General features: G+C 43.0%; 2 protein-coding genes across 5 annotated transcripts in view; one reads left to right on the forward strand and one right to left on the reverse strand.

Annotated features, from left to right (window-relative positions):
* The first annotated feature begins 557 nt into the window (after window positions 1-557).
* Window positions 558-4333, forward strand: LOC131104381 (uncharacterized). The gene is made up of 8 exons (XM_058051487.1): window positions 558-676; window positions 764-807; window positions 1549-1737; window positions 1871-1939; window positions 2058-2965; window positions 3041-3178; window positions 3469-3580; window positions 4168-4333. The coding sequence occupies exons 2-7, from the start codon at window positions 765-767 to the stop codon at window positions 3502-3504; spliced, it is 1383 nt and encodes a 460-aa protein (XP_057907470.1). The 5' UTR covers window positions 558-676; window position 764; the 3' UTR covers window positions 3505-3580; window positions 4168-4333.
* A 1-nt stretch (window position 4334) lies between these two features.
* nbeal1 (neurobeachin-like 1) overlaps window positions 4335-16291 on the reverse strand; it is a 30484-nt gene continuing 18527 nt past the window's right edge. For 2 of the 4 annotated variants that reach the window (XM_058051484.1, XM_058051486.1), the window contains 31 exons: window positions 15723-15881; window positions 15478-15637; window positions 15300-15388; window positions 14527-15126; window positions 14270-14445; window positions 13903-14191; window positions 13515-13823; window positions 13280-13429; window positions 13043-13200; window positions 12495-12619; window positions 12262-12388; window positions 12021-12169; window positions 11506-11639; window positions 11332-11433; window positions 10979-11074; window positions 10761-10885; window positions 10537-10677; window positions 10306-10436; window positions 10113-10222; window positions 9832-9949; window positions 9582-9679; window positions 9372-9488; window positions 9198-9287; window positions 8881-8990; window positions 8611-8783; window positions 8387-8481; window positions 8173-8289; window positions 7592-7753; window positions 7331-7479; window positions 6478-6613; window positions 4336-5798 (listed from right to left, as the gene is read on the reverse strand). In XM_058051484.1, the coding sequence (XP_057907467.1) occupies window positions 5709-5798; window positions 6478-6613; window positions 7331-7479; window positions 7592-7753; window positions 8173-8289; window positions 8387-8481; window positions 8611-8783; window positions 8881-8990; window positions 9198-9287; window positions 9372-9488; window positions 9582-9679; window positions 9832-9949; window positions 10113-10222; window positions 10306-10436; window positions 10537-10677; window positions 10761-10885; window positions 10979-11074; window positions 11332-11433; window positions 11506-11639; window positions 12021-12169; window positions 12262-12388; window positions 12495-12619; window positions 13043-13200; window positions 13280-13429; window positions 13515-13823; window positions 13903-14191; window positions 14270-14445; window positions 14527-15126; window positions 15300-15388; window positions 15478-15637; window positions 15723-15881 (4785 nt within the window). In that variant the 3' untranslated portion in view covers window positions 4336-5708. Of the gene's footprint in view, window positions 6614-7330; window positions 7480-7591; window positions 7754-8172; window positions 8290-8386; window positions 8482-8610; window positions 8784-8880; window positions 8991-9197; window positions 9288-9371; window positions 9489-9581; window positions 9680-9831; window positions 9950-10112; window positions 10223-10305; window positions 10437-10536; window positions 10678-10760; window positions 10886-10978; window positions 11075-11331; window positions 11434-11505; window positions 11640-12020; window positions 12170-12261; window positions 12389-12494; window positions 12620-13042; window positions 13201-13279; window positions 13430-13514; window positions 13824-13902; window positions 14192-14269; window positions 14446-14526; window positions 15127-15299; window positions 15389-15477; window positions 15638-15722; window positions 15882-16291 lie in introns of all 4 variants that reach the window. The other 2 variants (XM_058051482.1, XM_058051483.1) reach the window with 1 other exon arrangement.

The following is a 16291-nucleotide window of genomic DNA, read 5'->3' on the forward strand; positions in this document are numbered from 1 at the left end:
GATAAGTACAAGTGCAGGTGTGCAAAATGCAACCTTTATTTTGAAGACAGAAACATCCATATTCCTATTCCGGCTAATTTGAGCTACTGTGAGTGTTTAATGTAGTGCATATTAAAACTTAACACATTAAAAGCCGGGGCTTGTTTTATACAGACTTCATCGTGTCTGGACTAAAATCTCTCTCGTGTTTCGACAAAAGTAAATGTAAAACAAACAGAAGAAAAAAACAACACCTTAAAAAACAACACCTTCTACACTTTCACCAACAGAGGTCGCAGCAACCGTAAAACAGGTCGCCATAGCAACCAACCACGCTGTCGTCAGCTTTCAAAACTTCACCTGTTTACATTAGAGCCTGCGCAAAACACTTGTCACATTCTAGAAGCAGATTTAAAAAAAATGTTTCTAATATTGTTTCTAAATAACATAACTAAGATTAAAAACATATCTTTCATCTTATCTTTAGTATTTCAATTGATTGGGATTATTAGTTGGTCCTGAGTCAGCATTGACCTGCCAGGGCAAATTACACAACATATGCAAGATAACCAGTAACCTCATTAAAACCGATACTTTTTATTGGCTGCGTTGGGGTTTACAACCAAGGGGGCCGCCACTATTTATCAGTGGTTGCATGCAATTGGGAGTTGCTCACTGTTCATCAGTGCCACCTCAGGTGAGGAACACATTACTTGAAGGACTAAAGATCTGCTGCCGTGCATAGCAGAGCATTGTGTTTACTTATTTATTTTGGTGTTTACAGGATGTTCAAGTTAGTGCTGCCACTGCTGTTCCTGGCACTGTCAGGTAAGTAAAATGTAAATGTCTCTAAAGATGGTAAAAAGATGGTAAAAGATCCGCTGTGGTGACCCCTTAATCAGGAAAAAAGAAAGAAAAAAAGAAACAAACAAAGCTGCAAGCAGAGGTGAACGAACCTCGCATGCCCACAAGATGATGATGGTGTTATCTTTGTCATAATTATTATTATAGTTTTTGTGTTTTATAATTTTGTGTTGCTTTTGTGTTGTGAGTTATCAAAGGTTCCTCCCACATCTTATAGGACAGCCTAAAATCTTTGCAATTCATCATCGCCCACCCATTATCTAGTATACATGTTTTGGATTTGGGCTCATAGAAAAAGTTTGTCAAAGTGTAACCCTTGGTTTGGTCTTACAAAATGTATTGGCTGAGTGAATTTGGGGGGGCTGAAATATAAAAAAATATATATATAAAAAAAAACAGGCCTCATGTGCTTGCCTTGAAAAATGTGAGGAAAAAAAAAAGAAAAAAAAAAGAAAAATGTGAGTAAAGCCATTTTGTGCTTGGTGCTCGGGTCCTAATTCCAAAACGACTGAAGAACATTATATAACGATTGCAACAAAAGCGCTGATGTCAGCATACAGTCAGGTAATCACAGCAATTAACCTCTTGAACTGACTGATTTATTGCACTATTTAATAAAGTTATGGCCCACATCTTCTTGTAGCACAATAGGCAATCATTCACCTGGAAAATTTTGACTTGATCTACTTGGTGCGGTTTTCACAGGACTGCAAGCTCTCCCAATTGCACCTATGAGAGATTTGCCAAAGGAGTCATCTACTTCCGTTCTCTCGGAAGACTCCAACAGCATCAAACTCCTTCCTGAAGGTTTCCAACAAGGCACCGAGCCCTCCAAGAGGTTCTTTGACACCGGATTGGTTCAAGACCACATTGGTGAGATGAGCAGGAGGACAGGTGAGTAGAAAGATGCATCCAAGCATGTCTACCCAAAACTGTCCAAAATGTCTTCAACAAATGTCAAATGGGGCCGTGGACAAGTTTTTTCAGTTTGGTCTCTCAACTGATTGACTGCCGACTCTCACTACAGGTTTCATCCACAATCTTGTTGAAAATGGTCTGGGAGAAATAGAAACAAAACATTGGTTGGCAGACGAGGGTAAGGAGAAATGGTGACGCTTAATTAGGAAAAATTTATTTGAATTCTGTCAGGTAGAACTGCAATATCGATATCACTAAAAGTGGACGCTATAAAACAGACCATTCTCTCGTTTCAGTCCCTATTGATGTACCAGCCCAGAAGAATGGAGACGGTTGGGTTCGGGTTGAGGAACCCTCTTCATCTCAACTGCCAGATGGTTTCAGACAGGGAACCGAACCTTTCATGCCGATCCCCGATGGTTTCAGACAGGGAACGGAACCGTCTTTGTCGATCCCAGATGGTTTCAGACAGGGAACCGAACCTTTCATGTCGATCCCAGATGGTTTCAGACAGGGAACCGAACCTTTCATGTCGATCCCAGATGGTTTCAGACAGGGAACCGAACCTTTCATGTCGATCCCAGATGGTTTCAGACAGGGAACAGAACCATCTTTGTCGATCCCAGATGGTTTCAGACAGGGAACCGAACCTTTCATGTCGATCCCAGATGGTTTCAGACAGGGAACCGAACCGTCTTTGTCGATCCCAGATGGTTTCAGACAGGGAACCGAACCTTTCATGTCGATCCCAGATGGTTTCAGACAGGGAACCGAACCATTCATGTCGATCCCAGATGGTTTCAGACAGGGAACCGAACCTACAATCGTTAGCCACAGCAGGAGCTTTAAACAGGACGCCGAGTCCTTTGTTTCCATCCCAGACGGTTTCAGACAGGGAACTGAACCTTTTATGCCAATCCCAGACGGTTTCAGACAAGGAACAGAACCCGTTGTTTCGATACCACACGGTTTCAGACAGGGAACCGAGCCAACTAAGTACATCCCGCGTGGGTTTAGACAGGGAACGGAACCATCTCTTCATATCCCAGTTGGTTTTAGGCAGGGAACAGAACCATCGATTAAAAACAAAGAGGGACAGGTCCGCTCCAGTTCCAGGCTCCAAACACAGGCATGTAAAGGGGAGGTTGTGAATGGAAACTGCTATGAGTTCAACCCAACACCATTAACCTTCAAAGAAGCACAGGTTACTCTTTATATTCTATACATGTGACTCCATCTGTACATCTTTGTCTCTATTAATTGTATGCTTTATGTTTAGGATTTATGTCAAACTCTCAACCCACAAGCCGAGCTTGCATCTGTAACAAGCGGAGACCTTCATTCCCGCCTGGTTTCTATGGTTACCAAGGGTGGTCAAATCAGCCCACAGTTGACGTGGCTGGGGGCCGTGGTCAAGGCAAGTCCATTTTATCCACTGGAAAAAAATGAATGCAATATAAACACTTGTCTCCTGTCACAGTTTTTTATTAATGGGACTTAGTGACCCTGAATCCTCCATTCCAAGGGTAGTTCCATCAGATATGTTATCTACTGTTATTCCTACCTTACTCAAACATTGACCCTTAGACTTGAAAGTAAATCTTTCTTGTGGCAGTGATGTCAGAGAGAGAGACAGGCCAGTATTTCTATGTGCACACCTTATTTGAAATAATATTCATTATATACGGGATTGTTTTGAATTTGCAGAACCAGCAGGGCTCTTGGGTTGATGGGTCAGAGTAGGGCTACAGTGACTGGATGCCGGGTCAGCCCAACATTCACACCAACAAGCCAGTCTGTGTGGAGATGTTTAAGATAGGTGAGACGACACAAGGTTAAATTCATCGCATATTTTTACTCATACTCAAAGTATGGTATAAAATATGAGTTGAATTGAAATTTTACTATCTTTTTTTTCCTTAAAAATAATTTATTCCCATAATATTTAGACATTATCCACTTTTTATGCAACCTAATTTCCCCAAAAATACTAATTTACGTTTTGTATTCTCCTACTTTGTTACTAAATTGTTATTTTTCCTATTTATTATTACATTACATTATTATTACTACATTATTCTAATTAAATTGCCATTTTTAGATAAAACCTTTCTCAGAATTATTTGGCTTTACTGCAGATTTTTAAATTGTTAAAGTTTTTTTTATGTTATATTTCTGGAATGCGTTGCAGGCCAATAAAAGAAAAAAAAACCCTCCTGACTTAATGTGTTAATAAACCTTAATAACTAACTGCCCTACTTGCACTGTTGCATAACAAGACATTGCCGCTTTGATCTGCACTATTAACCAAACAATTATAAATCAGATAAGATATTTTAAGTAATCCTTGAGAATGCTTTGCACTGTAACATAGTAACTGGTGTTGACAAAACAACTCTCTTGCAGATGAAAGCTGGTGGACAGCTGCCGACTGCGACCTGAAGAGAGCATCAATCTGCTCATATCCAGTCGCGCCGTAAAAAAAACCCACCCCCACATCTAACGATTAAAACCATAATTGCATCATGCATGTGTCTTGTCACTGTTGTTTACAAGGTTTCAAACACACCACTCCACACTTTTATACACTTGTAGTCTAAATCCAGACAAGACTTTAATGATCATGTTCCACTTGTGTATACAAAGCAAGTATGTACAGTTTAAGGAGCCAATTTAAAACAATTTCTTACTATTTGAGTACCTGGAAAGTGCAAAAAGTACATTTAAAAACATTGAAATAATAAAAAAAAATCATGCTGTACACTATATATTTAGACTGTTTCATAAATAATCACAGATATACACATATCCATTTTGGTGAGTCACAGAGAATAATGCTAAGATGTCATTTGTCTTAAAGCCACTTCCTCTGTTATTTTAATGCCAGGAACACGACACTATGAGAACCATCCTGGGATAAAGGCACTCCATTTGTTGGAAGTCTTAGAAATCAATGTCAGTGAATAAAACAAAAAGAATCACAGAGGGAAATAGTTGGCGTGTATGACGGGACACTTGGGTTTAGTAACGTAAATAGACATCATTACCGACATGTACGACCGACTTATACACAAAATCACAATGCAAAAATGTGAATCAGGCAGTCTCCACAGGAGCTTCCCACTGTGGCTTTGAGTCCAAATGACAGACAAAAATAACAATTAGTGTAGGTAAGTACCCTGTTTATAGACAGGAATGATTTATAAACCATTTGAGGCAACGACGCACACTTATCATCAGGGAACGGTAAGCGGAAGACATAAGGAACATGCAGATGAAATGATGTGAGGCGACAAGACACAAAAACCAGCACCCAACAAAGTATTGCTATTACTGCTGCTGACATCTGGTGGAGCCCTTGGAGATCTTCCCTAAAGGGTGTTGGAACAGTCTGGGGATGATTGAATTCAATGTGCGATGACAAAATGCTACTCTTCTTATAAATAAAAACGATTTCAAGTAACTTCAAAAGGCTGTTATGTCATGTCTACAAGTGTCCCCTGCTGCTATCACATCTCCAAGTTATATTTGCGCTCCAGAAATACCACATGACAAGCCAAGCTGCAGGAAGCATGTGTGCATTCGTCGAAAAAACAAAACAGATATGAAAAAGACATGAAAAAAGAATTTGGTCTTGCAAGTGACGGGCGTTGTCTTACTGATTGGCAGCTTTGAGGAATATTTCTGAATCTTGTACTGCTTCTGCATCAAAGTAGCGGGACATAAAGGTCACTTGAAATTATACACACAAACAACATGGCGCAGTGTTGATGAAGGCGGCAGCTACTTATGGATCTCAACCACAGCGCCAGCGCCGTACGGTCAGTCCAAAGTAGGAACCAATAAAAGGAGCAGTCCACTTATAATTGACAGGAATGGAGGATGAGCGTGAAGGGGGAAGCATTCAAGGGGGCGGGGGTGAGGGTGGACTTGGGACGGTGGGCATGCTAGATGTTGTAGTCCGATTCCCCCGACGAGATCCTGGTCAGTCTTTTAGTGGAGCCCCACAGCTTCCGTGTGATCTGGCCGGAACGCATCTGCGAGGAGCGGCGGAAAAAGGAAGTAGGATGGAGGAAGGGGGTGTGGTTGAAGGGATGGGTGGAAGTGGGGGTATAAAAGCATGAAGCCAAAAGAAACAGGGAGAGGAAGGGGATATGATTTATGAGTGATTAGTTTGTTGCCATTTCATTGCTGGTAGCAATAACTAAATTAAAAAAATCAAAGTTTGATAAACTTTGGTGTGAAAAGGTGAAAAAGGCGTGCAATGATTTCCTGCCTGGACCGATGTCTGCTACGTTACTATACACGATAAAACACTATTTCATTCTAGATTAGTGCAATATTATCAGCTTATATGATTAGAAAGTAGCTACTCTATTAATATGGCTTGCCAAAGCAGTGTTTTTAGTGTTGCATGTGACGTGTTTGACGTTATAAAGTAATGACACTTCTGGTAATAAGCCTCAAATGGGGGCAGTCAACTCCCCCACTGTTGAATACAAGGAGCTTTAGATGAGGCGTCAGCACAGGAGAGTATTCATAAGACTAGAGCTGCTACGGTTTCTGGATGACAGAAGTGGAGTCGAACACCAGCTGGTCCCGCTGGTGTAGTAGACGAGTTGGAGAGCGAGCTCGCAGCGGCGCCAACAAGGGTGAGGCCATGAGTGGCGATCCCTCCAGGCTCTGAGCGATGTAGTTCCTCAGAGAGTTCTTTACCTCTGCCGGCTTGCCCACGCCAACGATGATCAATTTGCCATCCTGCAGTCCGACCAGGACGTGACTCTGCTCCTTGGTGACAGACACGCAGCACACGGGCACCCGCATGGCCATGGGCTCCGCACACAGGGAGAGACTGCGAAAAATACACAATAAAAATTGACTCGTATCATATCATATCATATATCATACAACACTTCAGCTAAGCAAACATCAAATAATTTATTTATTTTGATTTTGTGGTGTACTGTTACACTTCCAATTTTAATTTACTGTAATTTGGGGTGTTCTTTGAACACTTGTGTTAAGTTGCTGTGTGATGAGTTCAGTGTTTTCCAAAGGAATCATGTTTCCAAATACAATCCAACCAACCAGTATAACCTTAAAGATGAAGTGTTATAATTATAGGTTATCACATGCTTTGTCTGGTATCAGGCCAGGTATCATCAGGCATGATACTGGGCCTGATACCAGACCAACCATGTGATGATCTTATTATCACATACTATTTAATCATGAGCTTATTATCACGTACTATTTAATCAAAAGACCATTTCAGTTTATTACATGTATTATATCTAAACAGTGTAAACTGTGTGTTCATGCTCGTGCGCTGTTCTCTGATTGGTTGTTTCACGGGCACGATACCAGAGCAGCGCGCTCTGAGTGGACAGCTACGGGGGCTGATACTGGACATGGTTAAACTCTATATTTTATCAGTATCACTGCCCTGGGCTTTGACACAGTATCATTTCGGCCTTTTCCCGTATCATTCATGGGCGGTTTCTAGGGTACAGGGACAATTAATACTGTAGTATGTGATAAGACATGAGATCATGTGCTGTGATTTTACCTGTAGAGGTCTCTTATAGATAAGTAGCCCTGCTCGCTGCCAATGACCACAAACTCCCCAGAAACACACATGTCGGTCATCTGCTCCTTCAGAGGTTCACTGCAAAGGTGCTTCCCGTTCACAGAGTAAAGATGGAGGGTGTTTTTATCCTGGAAAAACAAAACAATAATTCATTTCTAACCAGTCATGTTTCAGAGAACACAATTCATTTCTACATTTCTATCAAAGTTGTTTTTGGTATTTAGAAACAAATGCCTTCACCTTGAGTGTTGCCTTGCCCTCCAGACTGGTGTGGACCAACAGGTGGCCCTCCCAGGACACGACCAAGTGGAGGATGGACAGCGGCAAGGAACTTTCGCATGGCGGTCGCAAGCAACGCACGTACTGACCCTTGCGCACCGTGTGGATGATCACTACCCCATCCTGATGCACAAGATTTAAAAAAGTGTAATGGTTACATCCGCTAACTTTTGAACGTGTTGTAAGCATTATGTCCCTCCTATGTCGCCTCAGGTAACACACAGGAGCCTTTGCTCCTGGTGGTGTCATTGTGAGTTGTAAACAGTCTCTTTAATGAAAAGACATTAAATCGTTGATCATTTTGTTCATTAAATCATATCACCGTTGCGGGAGGAGTAGATCGCTACTTAGCCATGCTAGCAGATAGTGCCGTCTTAAATCATATTAAATGTATGTCAGACCCTAATGAGCTCCCCTTGTTTCAAAGACCAGCAGCCGACACTGATAGCCCAAAGGGTTGGTGCTGTGCCACTGTTTTCAAATGAATATACCATTTAATGTCTTAACATGTTCAACTTAAACATTAGTGTTTTAACTCTCACCCGTGATCCAGACACAGCCATGTCCAGCTCGGTGCTGATACTGACGCTGAGCACCTCATCTGTGTGGCCATATAACACCTGAACAGGTTTAGGATGCAGGCCAACAGGAGCAGCACCCTGCAAGAAGATATAAGAAGACAGGACACATCAGCCATAGTACAAAAATGGGCAAAAACAACATTTGTAGACCGCATGGTGGCCAAGGTGCCCTGACCTGTTGCAGGACCTGCCACACCATGCAGGTTGTGTCCCTGGAACCTGACATTAGGTGGATGCCGCAGTGGTCTGTTGACAGGCAGGTTACAATATCTGCAGGAGACATTAGATATGAGACATTGTGCTACAGTGGGCTATGATTGAAAATATTGCATAAAGAGTGGAGGGGGGGGAGTCCATATTGTTTCCACAGTGTACTCTATCTCAATGCTGTGTATTCACCCATGTGTCGGATATGCTGCCCCACAGTCTTGCCCTTGACTAGTGAGGTGACCCGTAGGCTATTGTCCCAATGTCCACCACTGAAGAGCAGCTTCCCATCATGCGAGACCACAAAGAGGCCTGTTGTTACCGCTATGCCAGGAGCGAAGGGTCCTGACAGAAAACGTTGCGTCCTGGAGATTATATTTGGGACATGCGCTTAGTGAAAGCAGCATTTTCAACCAATTGCCTGACATGTTACATGTATGCTGGTAGAAGCAGCATTCTCACTTGGTGTTGGACACTGTGGGGTCCTTAATGAAGGTGAAGTAGTTGGAGATGTTCTTATTGTAAGGCAGCCACCCGTGGGTCCCGAACAGACAGTTCTGACTTACTGTCACCTACAAAAAAAACATGCACAGCACAGACATCAAATAAGTCGTGTTTTTATAATTGATTCATTTTCATCACGTAGGAGATGGGTCTCCATGATCAAATGTTTTATTTGGTGCAGATGCAAATTAGGATTGGTAGGAGTCTACCAAAGTGCCATTGAACATTTTCTAGTCAATACCTTATTTCCAAAAATTCTGAAATAGTATGCTAACCATAGTGTCTGGGCTGCCTTGGCTGATGAAGGAGTGGGACTGATTCTTTGGAACAACAGCTTTAACCAGCGGAACATTGTCACTAATGCCCTGCAGGAACATGGAGGGGAATATCATTGTGAGACACACGGCATATTATGGTCAATATTAGCCTGAGAAGAAGAGGGGTCGAACCTCAACAAAGAAGGATTTAAGGTCGCTGAGGTGTTCGAACATGCTGAGAGGACAGGAGTCCAGCTGAGCCTTCCTCTTCTCCACTTCTTCTTGAGTGAGACGTATTGGATGGGGCTCCTACTCTCACACACAACATGCGTGAAATGTGGAATTATTATGCTTCTCGATTATTATCTAAATACGTATCACACCGATGGAATGTGCCTGTACCTTGAGGAGCTGGCATGGCGTCTGTCCAAAGTTGCTGATCATGCCTTCCAGGGCTTTACGTTCCTTTTCATCTGTTATGGCATCAAGGTCCACTGCCCCTGCAGAGCAAACGCAATGAAGCGTAAAATACTGAAACTGGAATGTATACAGTCTGTATATCTACTGTATATCTCGAGTCTAATCTCTTCTCCATTCTCCAGTGTGTGAAAGTGAAAAGATGGTACCACAATGACTACTCAGGATGTTTTACCTTCATATGTGCAGTAGTAGAAGACATTGAGGGCCTGCACGGCTGCAGGACCCTTCTGCTTGTAACCGAAGATCAGATCAATCCATTCATTAAGGTGCATTGAGACATACTCAGATTCCTGTCAGAGCAACACATCAATCTTTAGACATAAACATATATTTTCTATATGGTTTACTTGTAAAATGTACATGTGATATGCTCCTAAGGGTCTACAATGACAAAATGCAATAAATAGAATGAATAAAGCCGAGAGGAGCAGGAGAACTGGAGCAGAAGCTCACCAGGGCTTTGCGGTGCTTGCAGATGAAGTCCTCAGGAGACTTGGCCCATTTAGGTAGAATGACTTCATTCACTCTTTCTTTGGTTATCTGCCTACGACCGAGGTCAAAGCCTGAGTGACAACAGGACACAAAAAAAGAGCAGAATTAACCCCACGTGTATAACAAGTTGCATTCAGTCCACAGCAAGCCTCACCATTGTGGTTCTCTAGAAACTCTGGGAAGTAGAAGAACTCAGGGATGAGCTCCTTGACATCATTGGGGTTATCCATGAGCGTCTGCCAAGTTGCCGGAATGGAGTGGAACTGTCGGTCGGCGCAGTCAAATCTGAGGATGGCAAGAGATGATACATGTTTGTAGCCTACACATCAGCTACCAGAGCTAGATATACATACCCATCCTGCTGTGGGTTAAAAGCCCTGCTTACCGTCCGCTCTGTAGCTGGATGTGCAGGGAGGTGAAGGGCTCCACTCTGATGAGGTAGTGCATTACCCCAGCAGCGCTTGAATAATGGGTACCATAATGGAACTTGTCGATGGTGCCTGTTGGGTCCTCAAAACTTTCATACCTGACAAATATAAAGCTCAAAATTAGACTGAAAGGTTATGCTGTGCTGCAATAATCTTCAATATATGTTGTTAGCGTTAATACTTTTCTCGAACTGTCTTTGCATTGCGGTGGTTCTGTACTGCCACTGGCTTGGACAAATCCCGAAATACCCGTGGATCCAAAAGGTCCAACTCTTCTGATGTGTAGTCAGCCAAAACCCAGGGAAACTGATAAAGGGACATGGCAACAAATATTTTGACAGGGGTAGCCAAAACCGGCAGATCTTTTACAATGTACTTGTATTTAGTGATGCAACATACCACTGGATACTGAGCCAGGTCGTTGTACGTTCTGCCCGCAATTGTGTTCAGTTGCATTAGATAGTCAAAATTGGAAATCTCCCGGTTGACCCATTTCTGTGCATGATTTGACCCAAAAAGCACAACATACTGTAAGGTATGATTTGAAATAATGGGAAGTCTGTACTATAATAATAATAATACATTTTATTTGTATAGCACTTTTCAAAATACTCAAAGACACTTTACAGAAGAATGGAGTTGAATAAAAGCAAGTAAACAGAGTATAAGATACATTAAAATACAACATTCATTCGTTACTATACAGTTAAGACATGAGAAAAAGCGGGGCGGGGCACACTATAGTTCCTTACCTGTGTAAGTCCGGAGGCCTTTAGGAGCTCCTGTGGAGAACGGGTTCCGTACAGACTGAGGGATCGCAGCACCAACATTCGGTTATACACTTTGTTTCTTGCCTGCAAGTCAGAAAACCCTTATAAGTTTTTACTTATCAATAAGCAAGCATCAGACAGAAAAAAAGCTTCCACCTCTTTCTTGAAGTTGAGAAAGTAATTGGTTTGGTCGATAAGAAAAATTTCCAAAGCGGAGCGTCGCAGGTTATATCGCCGCAGGTGGACCTCGCGGATCTGACTCAGAGGCCATTTGAAATCATGGCCCACACCTTAAGGAAAGCACATTCATCAGGTGTTACATTATATAATGTCATTCTGCTGTTAGTATAGAGCAATGTAGAGTTAATTTATTTTAAAATGAAAACATCTGCCAAGATGGTCAGAATTTTATGTATTGGTTTGTAGGTTACGTTTATAGGGAAAGAAAAACACATCAACGAAGGACCTTTTGATGAATGTATGGATGTAACTGCAGATGCAGGATTTGTGTAGTAACCCTGGGCATATTTATGCATTTTCCTCATGGAATTATGTATTTAAGTTGATGACAAAAACTAGACAAACAAAGATGAAAACTTCTAGGGATATCAGGCCTTTGAAGAGGACCGTGATCTACTAACTAAACTTGTAACAGATCCAAAACAACACACCTTCATCCTTCTCTTGGCTGCTGTCATAGAAGTAGATATGTTGGGTGGTTATTTCTAAGCGGCCAGGGACCACGTCGACCACAGTCACCAGCTCACAGTCTTCCCACAACACCAGTTTCTCCTTTTGACCTGCCTCCTCTGCTTCAGTCCTGTAGGAAAACATAGAAATCCCTGTATTAAATTTCAGCACTTGTGATGATCAACTATGCTTTCATGATATAAATGATTGTTAGTTACTTACTGGTTGTTGCCTGCAGCGGGGTCATCCTCAGGCAGCTCCAAAACATCATCTTCCAAGTTGGTGACTTTGACCTGCTTCACAGCCTCCAGCAGCAGAGATTCTGGGTTTAGCAACTGCTGATGAACACCTGAATAAAGCCACAGATGTTGAAATATTAATACGTAAGTTGTATTATACAGTGTATATGTATTGTGCAAAATGTACATTAAAATCCAGGTTATTTTTCATCATACCAAGGTTGTCTCGCAGAGCGCTGGCCTCCTTATGAGGGTCAAAGTTGTGATTTCTTACCAGCTTCAACCTCATGCGGGAAAAGTTCTCAGCACTAGATACCCTCCAGTGCATCTTATCCTGCTGCCTGTAACAAAAATGTCAAAGATTCCCGCTTATGCTGAGTATGTAATGGAGCTGTTAATTTTCGTTTAACAACATACTCCTGTAATACGACTGGTCCGCCCCTGCACACGCCCAAGAATGGGATCCACAAAATGATAGTCTAGCCATCGAGCTAGCATCAAGCCTGGCCTGTGCAACTCTTAAGGCGTCACAGAGTGAGATCTACCAATGTAATTTTGCACAGTTGCACCAGCTGGTATTCGTTTGACTCACCTCCTAAACGTCATTTAAACCGCATACTTTCTCACAACTGTTGCAGCTGCCGTTTGTTAAACACTCTCACTCATCAACTACCATGTGATACTTCAGCTCAACATGCAATTAATTGTCATGCTTTCTCTTTGGCTTTTTTGCATCGTGGAATGCTTCCAGTAAATATCAATACCTTTCGGCCCAAGGCCCCCTTTCACAAATGAGGCCCCGCCGTGCTGCCTTCCATTGCCTGAGAGAGGCACCGTTTTGACTATGCTGCTGCTTTAGCATGCTGTTGTACCGCAGGTTCTCCTGACGACTTCGGCGGGAGAAGGGCTCAACAAACTGTTCCTGAAGCAAACAAGAAACAGCTCATTCCTTGTGTAATACCCAAGCGTAATTTGAATAAAACTGAAAAAATTCAACTAACCTGGAAGCGGATCTTACTCTCCCCCCTCTCTCGTTCTCTTTTATGCAAACTGACCATGAAGGCCTCAAAGCACTCCTTCCAGTAGAGCGCCATGCTCTCATGGCCTTGACTGAAGGTCTCAATTTCATACTGCTTCATGTATGGGATGATCTGAAAACAAATGGGTGTCACTTTATCAATGCTATCATCTCAACACCTTAAACGAGTCCCAATATATTATATTTCAGTCTCATACATATTTGTCCAGGTAGACACGCCATTCGGTTGAGTTGCAGTATACTTGGAAGTCCTCAAAGAAAGATGGGCTCCCGTTGGTATCAGGCAATTGGGGAAGGTGCAGCTCCATATAAAGGAGGCGGTGAACTTTGGAGAGGAGTGTTCGCAACAAAGGAACCAGGAAGGTGTATGTTTCTTCCGCCTTCTCTTGAACAGCCCGCCTTAGGATACCCTCGACCTTCCCCAACAAGTAGCAAGCCTCGTCCTGGCTGGACACCTCCTTCATTTGGAGGACAAAATTAAGCTTGGCAGTGGCAATTGCAGACACCTGCAATGAAAAAAAATGTTGCAATTAGTGTTGAAACAAAATAAGGCCAACATAATACGTCGTGAGGACAATGTTTCACCTCTGAATCCTCTTGAGCCATGAAACCCAACAGCAGTCTCAGTCCTACTTGGGAGAGCTGGAACCACTGGGTACCAGCAGAATACCATACCATGAGGCAGTCCATCAGTGTCACAGACTCCTCCAGTACCTTCTCCGTCCACAGGGCTGGGTTGATCAGACCCTCAGCCTGCAGGAAGTCTTGTACCACATGAAGCAGACGAACGGCGTTCTCCGTGTGTTGAGGCAACGTGGCAGCGGATGCTTCGCGATTGTCACTCACCGCCCATTCCAACATACGTTCCATGAGACTGAAATACGGCATAGGGAAGGGAGTATTTAAACCAGTTCTCACACCTCATGGAGTTCTACTCATATTGAAGGCAGACCTGAGTTTGATTTGGTCAACAGGAAGCAGCAGCTCGTTCGCCGTGCCCAGCTTTGTCAGAGCTGAAAAGACTTGTCCACGCTCCAGCCAGGCCGAATCGTCAGAGCCTTCAACTCCACGCCACATGACACACAACAATATCTCCAGCAACATGCTGCACAGTTCCTCCTCAGCTCGCTGAGTAGTGACAACAGAGAAATGAAAAAGTGTTTTACAAATCCGTTTTTTTTTTTCTTGATTTTGTGATCTCCATCTCACCTCCATGTTATTGAAGGACTCTCCTAGTGAAAGGGTGTCACTGAAAAGGAAGGTGTCTTCAGGCAGTGAGGCATTTGCATCTAAACTCCCAGAGTTCGATGGAAAAGGCTTTGATGTCTCCAGTGGTGAGGGCGTGCTAGGCATGCTGCCGGGTGTCTGGCTGCCACTCTCCAAGCCCTCGTAGGTTTGCAGATGAGAGAGATCCAGCGTTAAGCCCCCAGATTTTCCTACCACCCAGGGCTTGATTTGGGCTTGTGGCTCAGTGGAAGTGGACGATGACGGAGTGTCCAACAGTGAGATGACATCGCCGTTCTCCAAGCTGTCCACAGAGCGAGTGTCACCGATGCTGAGCCAGTCGTCCTCTGGGCGGTCCAAGCGGCCAGCACTGCCCACCCTAGTTCTACGATCTAGCGGCAACTCCAGACGGTTATTACTACTTCCACTAGGTCGGTTTAAGTCCAAGCTGCAGGTGCTGACGTTGTCTGCATTTCGTGATGAGCCTTCTCCTCGCAAGTAGAGTCGTGTCAGAGTGTCCTGCCAGCACTGCTGCCTTGAGATCTGGTAAGCAGCGTCTTGTTGGGATTGTAGCAGCTGGTACACCTAAACACAAAATATTATATTGAAACTTCTTGAAACTCTTCTGGGTAGGCCCCCTAGAGGCTTTTGGAGTATGTGTGTTTAAGGGCTTTGCCTAACTTCATGAGGGAGTTAATTGGAAAAAAAACAGCAGGTTTCCGAGGCAAATAGCAGCAAGTTTAAGCAAGTTTTCTCACCCTCTTGCAGACAATGAGTCGAACACTGGGTCCCGATCGATGAGTTAACTGAACCAATGCCATCAAGTCCTTGTAGTTCACTACTTGATCTGTGAATTAAAAGCAAGCACATGCACATTACACCACTACACATTACACTCGTGTTTCGTATATCAAAGACGACCACTATTCAGCTAACCTGTGTGGAGGACCTGGTTGAGGACGCAGCGAACGAGTGACGGCGTTATGTGAAGATCGGAGAAGAGAAGCGACAGGCCGCTGTAACCCGCCTCCCGCAATCTCAAACGCTGCTTGTTTTTCTCATAGACACGGTCGCATCGCAGCATGCGCTCAAACAGCTGTGCACAGATAGAGACAGATATGCAAAGCTCAGTGAATTGGGTCAGTTACAAGATGCACGGTGGTAAATGTGTGTCAGTTTACCTTGAAGACGAGCTCTCTGACGCGGTCTGAGTGTTTGCTGTTGAGCAGAAGAGCGTAACAAGAATCAGCAGCTCCGGGCTCAAAGAGGAGCAGGAAGAGTTGGTCTCTGGATGGACTGCTCTGAAGGAGGCTGAGTAACATCTCCAACAGCCCACAAATCTTCACCACAGAAAAAAAAAACACAGTTATCAAAAATATTCATGCCCCAGACTTAGCAATGTAAATAAAAAAATATATATTATTATATTATTATTATAAAAAAAATATTATTTGACAAATATTTGTTGATATATGTACACTGCCGGTCATTCCTACAAGTGCTCCAAGTTCTGGAGTTATTACTACCTCCAATGTCTGCATAAAAACACTACTATAGCCGCAGTTGAACAGCATTGTACTGGAGAAAGTCATTTGTTGCTATATTTTGTTGCTAAATTGTGATAAAAAAGGGAATTAACAATGGAAGAGTGACAGTTAAAAATGTAGGTTTTGTAATGTGTATTGAAATGAATGTGTTTTGCTTACAAAGTGAATAATGACTCAAAATATTAAATCAGGAAGGAGAGAAA

Source organism: Doryrhamphus excisus, chromosome 16 (assembly GCF_030265055.1).
Source record: "Doryrhamphus excisus isolate RoL2022-K1 chromosome 16, RoL_Dexc_1.0, whole genome shotgun sequence".
Taxonomy (NCBI): domain Eukaryota; kingdom Metazoa; phylum Chordata; class Actinopteri; order Syngnathiformes; family Syngnathidae; genus Doryrhamphus; species Doryrhamphus excisus.